Source organism: Megalobrama amblycephala, linkage group LG5 (assembly GCF_018812025.1).
Source record: "Megalobrama amblycephala isolate DHTTF-2021 linkage group LG5, ASM1881202v1, whole genome shotgun sequence".
Lineage (NCBI taxonomy): Eukaryota > Metazoa > Chordata > Actinopteri > Cypriniformes > Xenocyprididae > Megalobrama > Megalobrama amblycephala.
Window position 1 is genome coordinate 7417060 of NC_063048.1, and position 19491 is coordinate 7436550.

The window sequence follows — 19491 nt, forward strand, 5'->3', positions numbered from 1 at the left end:
AGGCTTGTTTAGTGCAAATCTACGGAGCCTCTGTACAAATCACCATGATACACATTATGCTATCATTATTACCTTATTTAATATTTAGTACACGTGTATGAAGTGTAAAACGAGAAGGACATAGCCTTTCAAAAATTAGAAAACATGCAAATATCGCCGTTGCTGCGGTTTTTGCAGTGTTCTGCGGTTGGCTCGTCAAAAGCGCGGTATTACGAAATTGCGGTTATCGCGACAGCCCTAACTATTAGTTAGTTGTTGATTAGAACGAGGCAGGTCTGAATGCGAACTTGCAGTCAATTGTAAGAAAGGGACGGAGAAAATTCCTGTGATTCCTGTTTTTCCATCCTTAAATTTAAGTCTTCGTCAAATGATAATTAAGATGTATGTCACACCACAGATACCTTTTCTTTTATTCCCACATTTTATAGTTCGCACACATCTATTTACTACACATATAGTACATTAAATAGAGCAGCAGGAAATGACAACTTTAAAGCAAAAATGTGCACTGGCTCTATGGCAGTCAGGAGCGGGTGTCTTTCTGCAGCAGACTATTAAGTAAATTGAGAAACCGACAGAGGCAGCAGCTTTTGACCACACTGTGACAGGGGTTAATAACAAATCCATGCCTGTCAGCTGGAACTAAACAAATATGAATGCAGAGGGCAATAAAGATACGGTGAACTCTGGGGCTTTTACAGCGCTTTAATACAGTGAGCAGCAGCCGCGCTGAGTGCTGATAGATTCTTGGAACTACATCAACTTTCAGGAGGCAAATAATCAATTCTTCATCCTCAGTGGGACAGACAGCTTTCATCACAATGCCAGCTAGAGGCCATTCTTCAAACTCCCGCATTCACGACAGAGCTGCTGAAAGCGTCTGGAAACATGTAAAGCTGTGACCGACAAGTGTGTCCTTCAGAAAGCTTCACCTGTCTGACGGAGGAGGTGAAGAAAAGAGCCCTGTAACATGAATAAGCTCAATAGAAAAAGCCTGTTAACATACACTTCGAAGCAATAACTGTTTAATATAACAGGCCTGTTTGTTTGCTGTTCATGAGTAACTACAGCCTGACAAAAGAAGGGAATCTCCCTGCTGAGGAAAACATCTCGTTTCAAGGTCCCGCTGACCTTGTAGAAAAGTCAAACACAACAGTAGAGTTGGTCACATGCTGCCTTGCATGTGTTTTTAACCGGCAGGGTTTGTAATGACCAGACATTTAACTTCCACTCCCAACACTCACAGGCTCTTTTCTGAGACACATTCATATACTTCAATGAAATGATGAGCCGGTTTACAGCTACTAACATCCGTCACAGGTGACCCGATCACAAGTATTCAGCCATTGATTGCCACAGAACATGTTTTGTGAAAGCGATAGTTCACTCAAAACCTGTCATCATTTACTCACTCTCATGTCATTCCAAATGCATAACAGTTTTGATCTTCAAAACTCAAATGAAGATAGTTTTAACATTCTCGCCCGATTACACTGTAAAAGTAATCCATATGAATCAAACGATTTCATCCAAGACTTCTGGAGAGACGTAATGTTTTATATGATGAACAGGCTTTTGTTCAAATTTTGTAGAACATTTTAGTGTTGGTTAATAATACGACCAAGAGCAGGTGAAAGTAATTTGAGGGATAAATTGAAGCAATTGACTGAAGCCATCAGTAAAGCATAAATAAAAAATAAAAATATTCCAATGCCTGTTTTGTTTCTACTTTCAAAGCCATTACAGATAATAACTCACAACAGGTAATATCTGTAATAGCAATGAAATAAATAATTTTATATTTTCTTGCCATATTCAAGACGTTCCTAACTAACCCTTTCAGTTAGGCTTCTCACTACATTAAAAAATATATTTCACAGTTGGGCAATTTCAACGGAAACTCTGTCAACCATACTTTGGAAAAATAAAGTTTTAAGCAAAGAAACTATAACTTTTATACTATGTAGGCCTATATTTTGCTGTTGTATAGTGCTATAATATCATTTTTATACATTTTTTAATAATTGTCATCAGTATCAAATGAGGTGTGCATAATTTCTAAAACATAATTTTCAACCAGTCATATTTGCAAAAGCAAATCAAAGGGCACTGCACTTTCACTTTGTTAATAATAATAATTTTGCAGAAAGGAAATGTCTGAGAAACATACACTGCATTGGTCATCATCACAGTGCTTTTTTAGGAGCCACATTTATGAAGTTGCTGTGTTTCAGAGCTGTGGTGTGCTGGTAATGGTTTAAAGGTTAAGCGTAATCACTCAAACAATACTAATACAAATAAGCTGAAACTTGCAAATTTATGTATGCTGGTTAATTTGTTTTAAACCCAAATGCTGTGTTCAGCCTGTTGGGTGATTTTTTATTATTTTTTTTTTTTTTACTATTTTTAACAAGGTGTTTTTCTGTAACTCAGCTGCTGGGTCATTTACTGTCAATATAATTTATGAACTCCCTCACACACACAGCACTGGGTCAGTGTAACCCAAAGTTGGGTAGTCTGTGCCAAACCGGTTAAAACTGGATACATTTGTTAACGGTCATTTTATGTTCTGTTCTGAGAGAAAACCTCCTGAGGGAAATCTTCCTGAATGAAAATAAGGTTTGTATTACAGTCTGCAAGCACTACCACTCCTTTAGTGTCAAGTTAGTAAGTAACGATACTTTTGATATTCCTACTTTGAGTGCTAGGTCTACCCAGAGCAAAGAGAAGAAGGTTAAACAAAACACCAAGGAAAAGTTACATTTCAAAAAGTCAGGCATCTCTGTTCCACCAAAGGACTCAGTTTGCAAGTTATTGATTTCAAGTCACATTTTTGGAATCACTGAAATCCATTGTTCCTGACTGAGGGAATCTTAATGCTAGTTGACATAGAGGGCCCTGCTTTAACGATCTAAGCGCATGGTCTAAAGCGCACGGCGCAAGTGCACTTAGGGCGTGTCCGAATCTACTTTTGCTAGTTTAAGGATGGGAAAAATGGTCGGTGCGCCGGCGCATGGTCTAAAAGGGTTGTCCCTATTCTCTTAATGAGTAATGGGTGTGTTTTGGGCATAACGTACAATAAACCAACCAGAGTCTCCTCTCCCATTCCCTTTAAAAGCCAGTTGCGCTCGCATCATGGTGGTTTCCCTATTTACAAGGCAGAATTTGCAAGCAGAAAAACTGAACGCATCTATAGTGAGGAAACGGATCTGCTCGTGTGCAAGGTTAAAGCGTGAGAGCAGACCATCTGCAGGAAAAGCCTTATCTTTATGCACACAATAATAATCTTTTACCTTGTAACCCTTTTATTTTTAATATTTGGCATATTTGTGTGCTGCTGCGCTTCCCTGTGTGTGTAATAAGCAGAATGTATGTGTGCTGTGTACCCGCATATAGGCGCGTATTACTAACACACTCTTTAAATAACAAAAGTATTGCGCCATTGACTTTAGACCAGGTTTCAGTTGGTCAATGGAGCAGTCTATTTCAGTTGCCTCAAAATAGTAACGCGCCAACAATGCATCTGAACACACCTCGTTTTCAGACCAGCATGCCCATGGGCGCACAAATGGGTACACTGTGGCACGGGACGTGAAAATGATAACTGTGTCGGGCTGAAACTAGCAAAAAACACTTGCGTCGCGCCTGGCGCTGCATTGCGCTGGGTGTATGATAGGGTCCATAGTCTTGCTTGCATTGAAGCCTCATAGATGACAACAGTCACTATAGAGCACAACAGTCTAGTCTCAGAAGTAAAAACTCTATTCATTTTCTCCATACTATTCATTTTTTTTTCCTAGGGAAATTGATTTTTAATGTTTGCTTACGAACCTTTTAAGACAGACCTGTTGTGCTGTTAATTGATGTTATGTACTTTTGTTGAAAAATTATTTATAAAACAATCGTGATTAACAGTGGTGAAAAACTACATTACCCATGATGCTGTACAGAAAATCATAGAGTCGAGCCCTGTGCACTCAAAATATGAAATATGCATATTTTGCAATATTGTTTCAATAGATTTAAATAAGCAGTTTTATATTTCACCACTATTTTTAATTTGATTGTCATTCGCTCAATGCTCAATGCCGAAGCTGGATTTTCCTCACTAAAGCCATTTAAGGGCCAGATTTACTAAACAGTACAAGCACAAGACTGCAATTCCATAAAAACACTGATGGGAGTGGAAATTTCTGCAGGTGATTAACTGACAATGCTCAAATTAAAAGAACACAGACACAGCCAGGTTTGACCAATGCAAATTAGCGTAGCATGTCGAACACAAGATAGATTAAGGCAAGCATTTTTGGGCATTAAAGGAGTCATATAATGCACTTTTACAAGATGTAAAATAAGTCTCTGATGTCCCCAGAGTGTGTATGTGAAGTTTGAGCTCAAAATACCCCCCACATTTTTTTCCACAATTTGTCACTTTTTAAGGGTGTCCCTTTAATTGCAAATGAGCTGCTGCTCCTTCGAAGAGGGCAGTGTTTCAAGAGTTTGTGTCAGCAGCGCAGATTACCTCAGACTCACTGAAAATGTCAGAAACTGTTCAGCCTTTTATGTTCAAACCAGAGTCGGACAATGATGAAGAGATTCAAGAAAGAAGTGACAAGATGTAGAATGCAACAGGCATTTCTGAATGGTTAATTGATGAATTTATGTAGCTGATATGGAGTTAATTATCTTAAAGTCTACCTAACTATCTTAATTAGCATATTCTGTCATGATAATCTATAAATCGCTCATGTGGGAACTGTTGTAAGATGCTTACAGAGCCAGAGAATATATGCTGCATGAAGATAGAACAGGTATAGTTTAGTTTAATTACGGTTATAATTTGTCATGTTGTCATCTTGCTTTTATGACATGCTATTGCATTTGTTTTATGTACTGTATTGCAAAAACATGGCCTCACCCCTTTGTTGTGTTCTCGGGGGCAGGGTTTATGTAAACATTAGGGTTAGTGATGTCACCAACCCGGGAAGAAGCTTGTTGTAGTCCCTACCAGCCGTTTGTTGTAGTCCTTAAACAGAATTCTTTAAAAGAAGATATCTCCCATTGCTTTGAGCGTCCTAGCTTTGCAGACATTGTTTATGCTCAAACAGCAACATTACACACTAACTAAAGTTAAAAAAGTGAAAATCGCAATGAACCACCCCTTTAAATAATGCCACAAATACCAGTAAATTGACTACCGCAAACCTTAGTAAATCACGTTATTTAAATACTCTCCCATAAATTTTGCGTCTGAAACGGAAACTCCTACAGATGCATACGCAATAACTTCAGCCATAAAAATAACTGTGTCCACACCTTTTCATTGTTAATTTTTCACTCTATGTCATTAGTAAATCATGACAGTCATTTATTTAATGCCAAAAGAGGGTTTTTGCTGGCACAAGCAATTAGTAAATCTGGCCTTAAGTCTCGTAGACTCGTACCATTTTTTTTCTTGTCCAATTTTCAAATATTTTTTTTGCTTCAAAAGTTTTTAATGCTGTGATTCACCCCATAACTGGTTGGTCTGGCTCTGAAAAAGTGGGTGGGCACTAATGTGCTCTATTATACCGGTAAATTCAGCTGAACACTATCTATGTGTGCACAATTGGACAGGAGTGGCACCACAGCCTGCTGAGCAGGAACAGGAGAGGCGCTCTATACCACTCCCTCTATTCCTCCTGCATTCCAATTCCCTAAAATCAACTCATTATGATCACAGTTACCATCACAGTGGTAACAGCAGGTGCACGGCACTCCTAATGTCTTCTGAAGTCACCAAACCTGTACAGCATCCCCTTTCACAACAGAATGGCAATGTAGGTTTGTCAACTTCAATATCTCTACAAATACTTCCAAATATAACAGCAGAACATTTGATATGAGGAGGATTAATAGACATGGTCTTAGACTCTGTTTGCAGACTATTCACTGTCCGTTAACCAGCCACTTGGTGCATCTACAAAAATGGCAAGCAACATTCTGAATGGCTGGCTATGATGCAATTTCCGGGGAGTTTGGGTGCAGAAATTTTACTGGTCAGCCAGAAAACAAAGGACAAGGCCACTAAACGTGCCAAAGTTGCGAGGCTAGTGGCATCAAATTTGTGAAGATAGCAGGACATAACAGCCACAAAAGGGTGAATTTACTGTCAACTAGATAAGCATTTGAAACTTCACAGATGCATTTGAGACTAATTCAGATGTTCGCTGGTTTGTTTTAAAAAATACAAACATGTATGAATAGTAGGATGCCTGTTTTTCAAAGTCATTAGGACAAACAAACTGAAAATAGGTTTAAGTGCTTATGCACAATCTCTGACTCACTGAAACATGCGAAATATAACTGACATATTCTCTTGTTTTTGAGCAAACCACTGGAGCAGCATGAGCATGATGTTTACTGGTTTCCAGTGTGACACAATGAAGGCGTTTTCCATTTCCAGCCTTCATGAACAATTATATATCACTTATAAATGATTAAAAACAAAATTAATAGTAGTTATTAAGATTGATGTGGTTTGGAATTGGTCAAATGTGCCTGGAAAAAAATATGATCAGAAAATCAACTTGCATAATTATGCATGCACTGTACTACAATAACACACAACAACTAAGCTAACAGTAGTTATTCACTTTACATGTCAGTCAGATGTACTCTTCCCACCTGAACTTCATGCCAATAGTCTGGCTTTTCAAGAATTTAACAGTAAAAAAAGAAAAAGGTCACCACCAGGTGATAGCATAATTAATTCGATTTCATTTAAAGCACAGCTGTCAGAATTTCAGTGAGTCGCTACAATAAAAGACAAACTTACACTTTAAAAATATTAATCAGACCACGCTTTTTAGTGACATTCGAGGCCTTGAGACTGATGGATGGATTTGTGTGCAGCTCTGTCCTTAACCAAATCGTCCAAGGTTTGCAGGACTCCTATTGGGACGGAGGCCAGACGATGATTTGCATCATTCAAACCCACATGTAAATGCAGGACTCATGTAAATAGATTACAATCAGCTTCCTGGTAACAAGTGAAAGAAGTGCTTAACTATCCTTATATAACTGGATCCACCATATTTTCCATCACAATTAATCACATTTATTAACCCAAGACAAAAGATGAAGGTAATGTAGGACATTTCATTATTGTGTAGTAGGGTTGTCACATTACCAATACCAGCTAAAGTGGAAGTATATTAATTTAGCATACAAATAAGTTGCATATATGGAAACATTTGGATTCGTGCCGAATGAGAGAGGTAGGATACGTGAGCCGAACGCCATATTCTGTTTCAGTTTCGCTTTTAATGAATTTGTTTTGCCTTGATGTTTATATAGCTACTTTTATTTTTAAATGCTTTCGATTCGATTTGATTTGATTTCGGTTATTTTGGATGTAGTATATCAGATATAGCATGGCAAATTTTCTAGAGGAAAAAAAAATCTCTGAACTAATGCTGTAAACTACACATGGGAGTCAGTTGGTACTACATTACTATAATACTGAAGGTTAAAATTTACTTATTTATGTACAAACACTTAAATTACACTCAATGATGTTTTTTATAATAAATAAAGTTTAGAATTACATAATCATATTTCTATTCCAATTCATTTTTTTTGAAATATAAACAAAATCGTTGCCAAAATTTTATGAATCTCATAATAATGTGTAGCAAGGAGCAGTTTACACTCATATATTCTATTTGCACTATTTTCAATTGTTGGTCTGTGTACTCATGCATCACATTGGACAATATTTCAGTGTTTCACACAATGCACCTGCATTATAAGGTGTTGTAAAGTTGAAAAAGAGTTTATCTTTGAGAAACACGTCTCAAGATTCCTGCATTGTTTCATTTTGCTGCGTTCCACATCATGTCCTGTGCGAACAGCCCCTGATGCAGCATTAAGCTCAAACAAATGAAACATATAAGCCACAAGCATAACTCTACAGCTGTGTTTAGCTTCAGTACCACATTTAAGATTAATCAGTAACATGCATCACCATTTTGAGGGCCTTTCATTACCTGTTATAATGTGCATTGAGAAAGAAAATGGAAAAGGTTTAGTTTGCAGACCTAACAGTGGAATAATATTACTAGGGTGGTTATATATGAATTTAACTGAAGAAACAGCATAATGCATGCATAATATTCACCCATACACTAGAAGCAAAATGATTTTTCCCCTTCCACAGCTGATTAGAGATGAGCCAGTGGAATGGGTCATCCCTGTGACCCGGACTGTAGTGTTGACCGTTGTCCTTTCACAGTCATGGTGGCCATGGGGGTTGGTGGAGGGAGTAAAGGCAAGCTGTGTGTGATCAGGTGCTGCTGTAATTACTAAACTCAACCATGCTCAACCACACATGACCAGTAAACGCACACACAGCAGCTCTCCGGCTCCAACCCACAGCCACAACATTACCACTGATCTTTTCAGTACAACAGTACAACTACTGGAACTATTTAACTTTTCATTAAACAAATTTATTTAACTGTGTTGGAAAGAATAAATTAATTCGTCATTAATGCTATTATTAATGATTAATTAAATAACACATTAAGTAGATTAAGTAAATAACAGGTTAAAACATTAACATATTAGCCTATTAACACTTGCGCTCACCTATCATTGACCAGGTTTTGATTTCAACAATCACTTGGAGTGAACTCAGGCAACATAATTAAAGGACTAGTTCACCCAAAAATTAAAATTCATTCATCTTCGGAACACAAATGAAGATCTTTTTGATGAAATCTGAGAGCTTTCTGTCCCTCCATTGATAGGGCCCTATAATTTCCGCGATCACGCAATCGAGGACGGAATCGCGGAATCCATTCATAAAAACGGAATTTACTATATAACGCGGAATGTCACGGAATTTGTCAAATTTTTGATGAATGAATTAAAAGCAGGTCAGTACACTTAAATTAAATCGCGATATAGACTAGTGTCTGTGAATATTAAACCGCAAAAAGACTATTTAAACATGAATCCTGCATGCCTGTGTGACTCTGAAATGAATGATGCGGAAGCGCAGTTTCATTTACCTCACACCATCTCACACACACTCGCGCGGGGGCGCACGAACGCTGAAGCACGTGACGCTCGCGGTGTTTTCGTTCTCAGTCACCTCACTATATGAACGCACGAATTGAAAGTCTGAAAGTCACTTCATCAGCATTTAACCGCTTCATTTGAGAAAACTACCGTCATAAACACAGAGAAACTCAAAGCTCTAGGCAAACCGTCAAAATAAAAGTTAGATTTAACTTGACAGAAATATATAGATATAGATAATATAGATAAATTAATTTAACAATAAATTATTAAAATATATTTCTAAACAATAATCTCAGTGTTTCTTCCATGTTTTAATTTTAACAGTAAAGCTCTGTTGTGCAGCACATTGTTTGACAAAAAAGTTTAATTTCATGATTAAAAGATAAATTAAATGGTATGTGTTCATTTGATTGGCAGAAAAATTTAAATACACAACAGAACTTCTGAAAAAAAAAAAACATAAAAATATATTTTTTAATTAATAAATATTGTTGTTTTTAAGAATTCAATTAATTAGACATGCTTTTTGATTATTAAAATGGAATTAAACCATTGAAATGGAATCCAGAAAACAGAATTTGGTAAAAATAAAATTTGAGGGGAAAGAATAAAATGTTTATCATAGGGCCCTAAATTTTTTTTTTTTTTTTTTTTGTTAAACTTTTATTAAATTGTTGGTAAATTGGACAAGATTCATTATTTCAATTAATTAGACATGCTTTTTGATTACTAAAATTTAATTTAACCATTAAAATGGAGTCAAAAAATAAATAAAATGGAAAAAACGGAATCCAGAAAAATTTAAACGGAATTTGGGAAAAAATAAAATGGAATTTGGGAAAAAATAAAATGGATTTCATAGGGCCCTACATTGACAGCTACGCAACTGACACGTAACTGACACAAAAAAAACAACATAAAACTAATCCATATGAATTGAGTGGTTTAGTCCAAATATTCTGAAGAGACTCGATTGCTTTTAATGATGAGCAGATTTCATTTAGGCTTTTACTCACATATAAACATTTAACCTTTTACAGTTTTGATTAATTGTATAGCTCTAGTCTACATAGTATATCAGTAAGAGTAAAGAATGAATATGGATTGAGTGGCCACTAATATTTGATTAATGGGTGGAATAATATTACATCATCATTATCATTGTAGCCAATCACAGACATAACTGATGACTGCGTGAACACAATGGCCAATCAGGTGTTTACGAATCCGCTCAACAGCGCTCAAAGCGTCATCTTGTTAAAATTCAGTATCGAAGAGTGAATCTGCTAAAATATCCCTGATATTAAATGACAATATAGGCTCATATTTGGCTATATGTTCTTTTCATTTATGGAGACCTCTAAGCGTCTGTATAGTCTGTGGTGTGATTTATGCACATATGTTTAAATTAGCCTGTATGGGCAGATTGTTCACATGATGGAGGCAAACAATTTGTATTGTTGACTCGACAGATACACGTTTTCATCTTTTTTTTCTGTTAATTATTACCATGTTGGGCTGTGTGTCTATTTTTATAAACGCATCAACTCAGAAAGCCTAATGTTGGTTTTAATGCTTGTTACATAACAAAATAAATAATTTTTGTCTACCTGATGTAGATCTAATGCGGGTGCGGTTCAGGTCACGGTCTTTTTGTCAAACGGGTCGGGTACAGAATTAAATTAGCGCTGCTGTTGGATAACAGGTCGGGTGTTCTGTTAAGTACTGCGGGTGCAGGTTTACCAAACAGGACCTGTGCAGGACTCCCATGTCTGGTAAACACTAGTCGACTAATCATAAAAAAAAAAAAAAAAAAAAAATGGTCAGCTGAATATGAAAAATGTAGCTGTCAAAAAGTTTAAATATTAATTATTTCCAAACAATGGATGCACTTATTTTTTAATCACATTATTTTTTTAAATTGTGTTGCTATGGATGCAGAAATGACACCTTTTACCTTTAACTTTAGCTAATATTTGAGTCATTTAATGTTGTGCAAAGCTACATTATTATTGCAAACATTGTTTTTTCTAGGCACCAGTGATTTGGCCAACGGCATCAAAACGCCAGCTCCTTTAGTAGGCAAAAGGACACTGGTGAAGGTTTTGCTTGGGCAGTTTTGTCTGTATGTGATTCATTAACTAGGCCTAAAATTTACCATTATTCAACACATGATCAAACCATATTCAATCATTCAAGTAGCAACTAAACAAATAAATAACTGCACATAGAATTAAAAATGAGAAGAAAAAGAAAAAAAAGGCCACTAATGGCCCTTCTCTGTAACGCTATCACTCAACCTCACTTCCTGTCCACACAGGAAGCAGCATGTGAGAGGAAGTTCTTCCTTTAAGGAAAACATTGGACAATGTCACACTGCAGCTGGGTGAGAGTATATGATCCTAATAACAGCTGATGGCAAAACAGACAGGATTTATCTAGCTCCGAATACACCGACCACAAAAACACACTGGGAAGTCACAGACAGCATCCTGTAACCTCTGACCTCTGCTTACTTGCCTTGACACTGAACCAGAAATGAGTCAGCAGGAAAAGCACTGATAAACTATTCATATAAAGACAGCTTGCAGTTGTCAAAAAAAAAAAAAAAAGACTGCATTTTTGGACATCGTAGGTAGGTTCTGAATCAGTCATCACAGATGACAAACTGTGAAAAATGCTGCCTGCTCATCAGATTAAATTATGTTGTTACACTACAACTGTTTCTCTTATGATCAGATGAGCTCTGCACACATGATCACAGAAACTGGCACACAATAAAATTAACACACATACAAATGCCCTGACTGAGCACTGATTAGTTCACTTATTTTAAACACAAAAATATTTGATACACTGCTGCACGGTTAATCATTTAAAGTTTGTGATCTCGATTCAAACATCCATGTGATCTTATTCCTAAATGACAACGATTCGACTATATCTATTAAATCTTTCAGCGAACATTCAAATCTTCATTGGCGCCGCCGCCATTGAAAGAGAGAGCAGCAGTCATGTATAGGTGTGAAACTCTTTAACCACACAGTATCATTACTTCTGTCTCACAATAATTCAAATTATCACAGTACTGGGATAAAAGTTTATACTTTGGATATAAACACTTAATGTCTACAGTAATTATCAAAATAGAGTAAATCACCTTTTGAAAGTATCTTGATGCTTCAAATAAAAATTGTATCAATTATCTCGTTACACCAGTAGGTGGTGACAAATGACTGTTAAAAAAAATGTATTTGTCATTGAATCATTCATTCAAGAGATTCATTCAAAAATGCTCATTCATCTAGTAATGAAACAAGTGAAAGGCTCGTTCAAGATGCATTGGCGCCACGTAGACCGATTGGCATATGACATCAAAGTACCGCGAGATAGGGCTGGGCGATATATTGAATATTAGCGACAATATCGCAATAATTTTGATGACAATGTAAAATTTGAAAATATCGTGAATATCGAATATTACAAATTCAAACATACTAATTCCCAAAAGAAAGAGCCGAACGTCCAATATTACGTCCCCTTAGGCCCTTTCACACAGGATGCGGAAAACGCTACGCTATGAAACCCATTTATTTCAATGGTTTGCGCCACATGTTGACTGTTTGTTACTGCGTTGACCAAAGTGCACGGGCTTTGGTCAAAGTTCAAAATAGCTCTGTGACGATTACCCGCGTGGCCAATAGAAACGGAGCTCCTGAGGGTTTCATGCACCCACAACCTCTTCTTCCTTGCTACTTGATTGTTCCACCTTTCGGTCAGAAGCAAAATATGTATATGTCCCGTGCTAAGAAGTGAGGAATAGCACTAGCCCTGCTAGTAAGAAGAAGAGAGAGAGCAGCAAGGAAGAAGAGGCTGTGGGTGCATGAAACCCTCAGGTTCAGAGAACAGTTTGAGAATTTTTCAAGGTTTGCGAAGGAGCTTTTAACTGCTTAAATTTGCACTAAACATTTTGTATTTACTTTGTAACAATAGCTGTTCTATCTAAATTGTTTTTTTTTAATTGGGGCAAAGAAAATGTTTTTTTTATTATTATTATTTAAAATCAAATGCAAACATAATGATATATATTGAATATCGTAAAAGTTTTGACAATATCGAGATATCAAATTTTTTTTTATATACCGCCCAGCCCTACTGCGAGAGCAATTCAAAGGCATAAGGAGTCATCTGCTCTCCAATCGCTCTCGTGGTACTTTAATGTCACATGCCGATCGGTCTGCGCAGCGCCGATGCATCTCGAACAAGCCTGAAGTCTGTATGAGTGAGTCATTGAATCATTCATTTAAACTGATTTTTTAAATAATTAAAATGAATTAAATATTTTCTTTTTTTTTTTTTTTAATAGCCTGCAGCAATTAACATTTTGTCAGAACCTCTAGTAAAATACAGGGTATTTTGTTTAGTTCTCTGTTCGGAGAATTGTAATCTCTTTTTTAAACAAGCAAACAAACAAACAAAAAAATCACGATTCTCAACATCTCCAAAATACACAACTCCACTTGCATTGTTTTATATTCACACATACACTGGTTGTCATGTCTGTTTGTTTTGTCCGAATAGGAAATGTGTTATTAATGACCCTACAAGTTCAATTAAACCATTAAAATATGAGGAAGATATTTTATTTTTTTTAATATTAGGGAAGAACAAAACACTAAAACTTGGTTAAGGTATTTATCTGACAAAATTATTTGGTAAAAAAGGCACTACAACTACAGCTACAGGTTTTATTTTACTATGCAAAACATGAATACATAGAAAAACAAAAAGCTCACAGGAAAAAGTATTCATTGACAACATAATCAGTAATTCATATTTCGTTGGTTCTCTCCTGTTTTTGCATATGTTAATAATTTCTTATGATAGCCTGGCCAAAAATTATGTCCACACAATTTGGCATGTTTCACTGCATTATCACAAATATATATATATATATATATAAATTGACTGCAAGCACAACTATAATATATGCTTACAAAATCTATTTGAATAAAGGTGTCATGTCTGTTTACATTTTTTAAATATTCTCACATAACAGGCTGTCAGGTCTGTTGTTTACATATTCACACACATCCATAATGTTTGATATATATAAAATTATATATATATATATATATATATATATATATATATATATATATATATATATATATATACACACCACAGAGTATCAGTGTGTTATGTCTGTTGTTTATATTTTCTGTATATATATTCACACATGTATGTATATATGTCATGTCTGTTGTTTATATATTTGGTAGCTTATATATTCACACGAAACAGGCTGTCAGGTCTGTTGTTGATGTAGCACAACAAGCTAGCTAACGCTAATCATTCAATCCATACATTATCGATCACAAATGGAGTAACACGCACATTACAGCTCGTTTCACATTCAAACACCCATCTGAACATCTCCGTGGCATTTAAACCCCAGAACCAGCATGTTTTCTGAGGATAAATTGGTGGTGTGGGGAATATGCCTCTGAATGTTTCAGTCCTGTCAGACTCACCTAACAGAGCGCGAAGATGCTTCAGACGCGTGAAAACATCCTTCTTTGGGTCCAGAACTTTCTGTGTAGATTTCTTGACGTCTCCATAACCCCTTCGAGTGAACATTCCGCTGTAAAAGGCGATTTTGTAGCCGGTTTTACCTTCCTTTCACCATTCAGACCTGTGTGTCTCTCTGTGTGTATGTGTGAAGAACAGCAGCTGCCTGCCTGACTGACCGACCGACCGACGGCAGGGCGCCAGATCCGCTGAAAAAACTCCCCCTGTCAGGACAACCTGCTACACGACAAGTGCGCGAAATAAACTTAAACACATTTCTAGCTAAATGTTTTCAGGCTTTCTGCTGTCACGGATGGCCATGTCTTGACAAAACAATGGTTTAATGTACGTAAAATATAGCATATCTTATCTACATTCAGTATTTCATTGTATAATGCATTACTATACACCCGCAGGCGTGCACTGAGGTTCATTGACCTTATATTTTATACACAAACATATAGGGTGGTTTTGAAAATATGGCAACACGTATCGCCGTTGTGGGTGTGTAAATACGGAAGCGCACAGACAGATAAACCACCTCATGTTATTATTATTATCATTATTATTATTTCTATTACTACGACTACTAAAGCAAAAAGCACCATTTTACACTTTAAATAATAATAAAAAAAAAAATCAATCATTTAAAAATTTGCCATATTTGCCTAGTTTCATAAAATTAACCAGATAATTTATATAGGTTTTAATATGGTGTGCCATTATTTTTAAACGGTTCAATTTCTTCCATGATGAAAGATATGATTACATCCCGTACGTCATGACGTAATCCACGGGTTCAGATGTAGCAGGTGTACCTGTAACGGTACATTATACTAGCGCGCCATCTTGTGTTCGATTATGATATTGCCTTCACCTGCCGCTTTTACTGCGCATGTGCACCACCAATCACAAAAAGGCTTTATTAGACTTAGATGTAGATGTATATGTGACATAGATGTATATGTAACAATATTTAATAGCATTTTATTTTTATTAGATCACAAATGTATAAAATGACACATTTGATAACGAATGTATTTTTGAAAAATTGTGCTGTTAATTATTGGACTGATTTGGCATCCTATAGCCTACAAATAAAGACCTTAACAGAAGCTTGTACAACACAAACAAATTATTTCTAGTGGTTGATAGCTGACTGTATGTATGTATGTATGTATAGGCCCATGTACTCATTTGTTTGTTTGTATAGTTCAGCTCAAGGGGAAAAAAGAATATGATATTAAATGATAAATATGATATTTACTACTTCCATTAATTACATTTCAGATGTCTTCATTGTTCATCATAACCTATTGGCTCACTGAATGGAATAAAAAAACATGATGGAATTTAGATGTGTCTTTTTGATTAGAATTCTGGGTTACATTTTGTCACTCTTAAGTAATAAATATGGGGTTCTATATAGAACACTAGGGTTCTTGACTCAATTTTAAAGATCTCTTCATGCCAAAAAGGTTCTACATAAGGAGAAATGTCTTAAATGATTGCATATACTTTCATGATTATGAGCTGTTTAACTCATAACACTAAATTCAAATTAAAAATGAATTATAATGGAATTAATTATTTAAAACTAAATCCATAAAATGATCACATGATGTAACCCCTAAAAGGCTATATATATATATATATATATATATATATATATATATATATATATATATATATATATATATATATAACCATTTCTTCTAAGAGTTTACTATTTATGAGAAGTGCCTAATCTTTTTAGGCACTTCTCAGAATTTTTAATAACCAGTCAGGACCTCAGTTTCACGCCTCACCTGACGGTTCTTGTCACATTAGTGTCCCTGTCACTATACTGGGTCATTAGGACCCACACAGGCCACAGGGTGAGCAGCGCCCCCTGCTGGCCTCACTAACACCTCTTCCAGCAGCAGCAGCAGCAGCCTGGTTTTCTTAGGAGGTCTCCATCCAGGTACTGTCCAGGCTCAACCCTGCTTAGCTTCAGTGGGAAACCAGGGTAATGTGACTGTGGCCACGTGTTTGTTTCTGGCCGGCGTCTGCATGTGTGCCTCTGTGTTCACGGCTGGAAGCAGCGCAGTTGAAGGGCGTCGGGTCAGAGCAGAGCTTTCTCTATTGCTGGCACATGCTATCAGCTGCCAATCACTTCAGCTGGGCACTGAAATCTCATTGTGCGACACAAATACCTCCTGTGGCGTAAGATCTTGTTAAGATCAGATTCCCTGTGATATTAACTGATATTTTCAAACAGTTCGTTGCACATTAACATTATGAGGTTTACCAGAGAGCATATGCATTTGCAATACAAGAAGTTGGTAATTGAATTACACTCTAAAAGTGCTGGGTTAAAAACAACCTAAGTTGGGTTGAAAATGGACAAACCCAGCGGTTGTGTTAAATGTTTGCCCAATGTGCTGGGCAGTTTTATTTAACTCAACTATTGTTTAGATTACTATATGGCTGGATTAAAATGAACCCAAAATGTGTTGGAAATTAACATGTATGAATATGTTTAATAAATGAACATTTATTAATAATAGTTTAATGAATAATAATTAAACAATAAACATTTATTAAATTGCTTATTAATAAATGTTCACCTTTTGATTGTTGCCTCTAGTAATTCTGTGTCTCATTTTTAATTTCCAACCTATTTTAGGTTAATTTCAAGTCAGCCATATTCACTCTAAAAAAAAAGAAAAAGAAAAAGAAAAAAGTGCTATAAAACACTAAAAGTGGTTCTTGGCTCGTAATCATAGGGGAACCACCATATCTTTAAAGGTGCTCTACAGCACCTTTGTCAAATGGTGCTATGTAGAACCAATAAGAGGTGTCATATCGCATTTTATTTCTACAACAAAAAATGGTGCTAAACAGCACCAACAGTGTTTTTTTGGTTCATAAAGAACCTTTAAAGGGGCTTAACAGGTTCTTTGTACGGCAGTGGTGCTATATAGCTCCTTAACCACCCTGAAGAACCGCTGAAGAACCGATGAAGAACCATACAGGGGCTGAACAACGGTAGTGGTGCTATATAGCACCTCAGTCTTCCCAAATAACTGGTGAAGAACCACTGAAGAACCACCGAAGCACCAAGATTTGGTGCTATACAGCACTTAAAGTGGTTCCCCTATGATTATATGAGCCAAAGAAACACATTTAGTACTATATAGCACCATTATTTTTAGAGTGTTAGTAATCTAAACAATAGTTGAGTTAAATAAAACTACCCAATCAATGGGTTTGTCCATTTTCAAGCCAACTTGGGTTGTTTTTAACCCAGCATTTATGCATTTCCAATACAAGAAGTTGGTAATTGAATTAAAGCTAAAATGTTATCTACAATATGCTTGATTTGTATTAAAAATGAATTGGATAAATGGTCCTCTAATTTGCTATCTTACAGTAATCACTTGGCTGAATATTGATATAAATAAAAGTGTAAATGAAGGTAAATGTTGTCAGATAAACAATGTCTGTCATTTGTTTGTTTTTGTGTGCATTAAGAAGAATTATATTAACCATTGTTCACAGTAACAATAGAGGCAAAAGAAGATATTTTGAAGAATGTTGGTAACCAAACAGTTGTGGTCCCCATTGACTTCCATAGTATGAAGAAAGAAAGAAAGAAAGAAAGAAAGAAAGAAAGAAAGAAAGAAAGAAAGAAAGAAAGAAAGAAAGAAAGAAAGAAAGAAAGAAAGAAAGAAAGAAAGAGGGGAAAAATACTATGGAAGTCAATGGGGACCAACAACTGTTTGGTTACCAACATTCTTCAAAATATCTTCTTTTGTGTTCAACTGAAGGAAACTCATACAGGTTTAAAATAACTATAAAATAACTTAAGGGTGAGTAAATGATGACATTTTTTATTGTTGGGTGAACTGTCCCTTTAAACTTCACCTTCACTGATGTGACCTAAATGCTAATTCAGAGCTGATATTGTAGAGAATGGGTGATGAGAATATGAATGCAGTTTTAATTGTCTGAAGTAAACCAGATAACTCCATTTTCTCAGAGTTAACTACATACATAACAATTAAAGTGACCACATTTACTTCTGTCACTCACGACACAAACGTGCATTGACAAACACAGACAGCAGATGGCGGTTTTGAGCAACACTTCTTCTCGACCTGTTTTCAAACTGTAAAAACAAAATTGCACTTTGCTATTTTAACAATAACAATAAAACAGTGTTTAACCTGTAGGCTATTTTACCTGTCGACCAAATGAAATGAAGCTGTTTATGCATTTTACATTTAGGCTACATATTTGAATTTAGCAAACGCGTTTACAAAGTGACCACAAAAGAGGAGCAAAAGCAGTTCACCAAAGATTAGGAAGCTAGCTAAAGAAGAGGAGAAATAGGCTAGCTATATTCGCATGAGCAACGAATCTTTGTTCAATTAGCAACTGTAAATGAGTCAGTACGAACAGGATGTCTGAAAAAGGAGGCCACAGGGTGGCGAGATGACTCCATGAAAAAAACACTGCTTCAGCTTTACAAAACACATTAATGGAAGGCTTGAAAGCACTTGTCTCTACTAAATTCACATGAAGAGCTTGCTAATACTTGACTTTTGTCTTTGTGTGGTTATGTTTTCTCCTTGATGTGAATCAAAGTGTCATTAAAAGTAAACGTATCCGATTAAGATTAAAGGAGAGCTCGGGGATATATTATTCCTAAATGTAGCCTACCTGCCTGACTGTAAATGCGTCTTCAGAGTATCACACGGCAGAGGAAAGATTCATGGTTTCTTATGCAAAGAAATGCTCTAAATTAAATTGCGTTCGTTGATTGACTATAGTCTTACACATTTTTAGGTAGTTGTGGATTGAATA

General features: G+C 36.0%; 1 protein-coding gene across 5 annotated transcripts in view; it reads right to left on the reverse strand.

Annotated features, from left to right (window-relative positions):
• The window catches only part of ralgapa2 (Ral GTPase activating protein catalytic subunit alpha 2), a 323632-nt gene that overhangs the window by 193252 nt on the left and 110889 nt on the right, over nucleotides 1-19491 (reverse strand). For 4 of the 5 annotated variants that reach the window (XM_048190535.1, XM_048190537.1, XM_048190534.1 and 1 more), the window contains exon 1: nucleotides 14604-14934. The exons of the other annotated variant lie outside the window; for it this stretch is intronic. In XM_048190535.1, the coding sequence (XP_048046492.1) occupies nucleotides 14604-14709 (106 nt within the window). In that variant the 5' untranslated portion in view covers nucleotides 14710-14934. Of the gene's footprint in view, nucleotides 1-14603; nucleotides 14935-19491 lie in introns of those variants that run through there. 5 annotated transcript variants of the gene reach the window in all.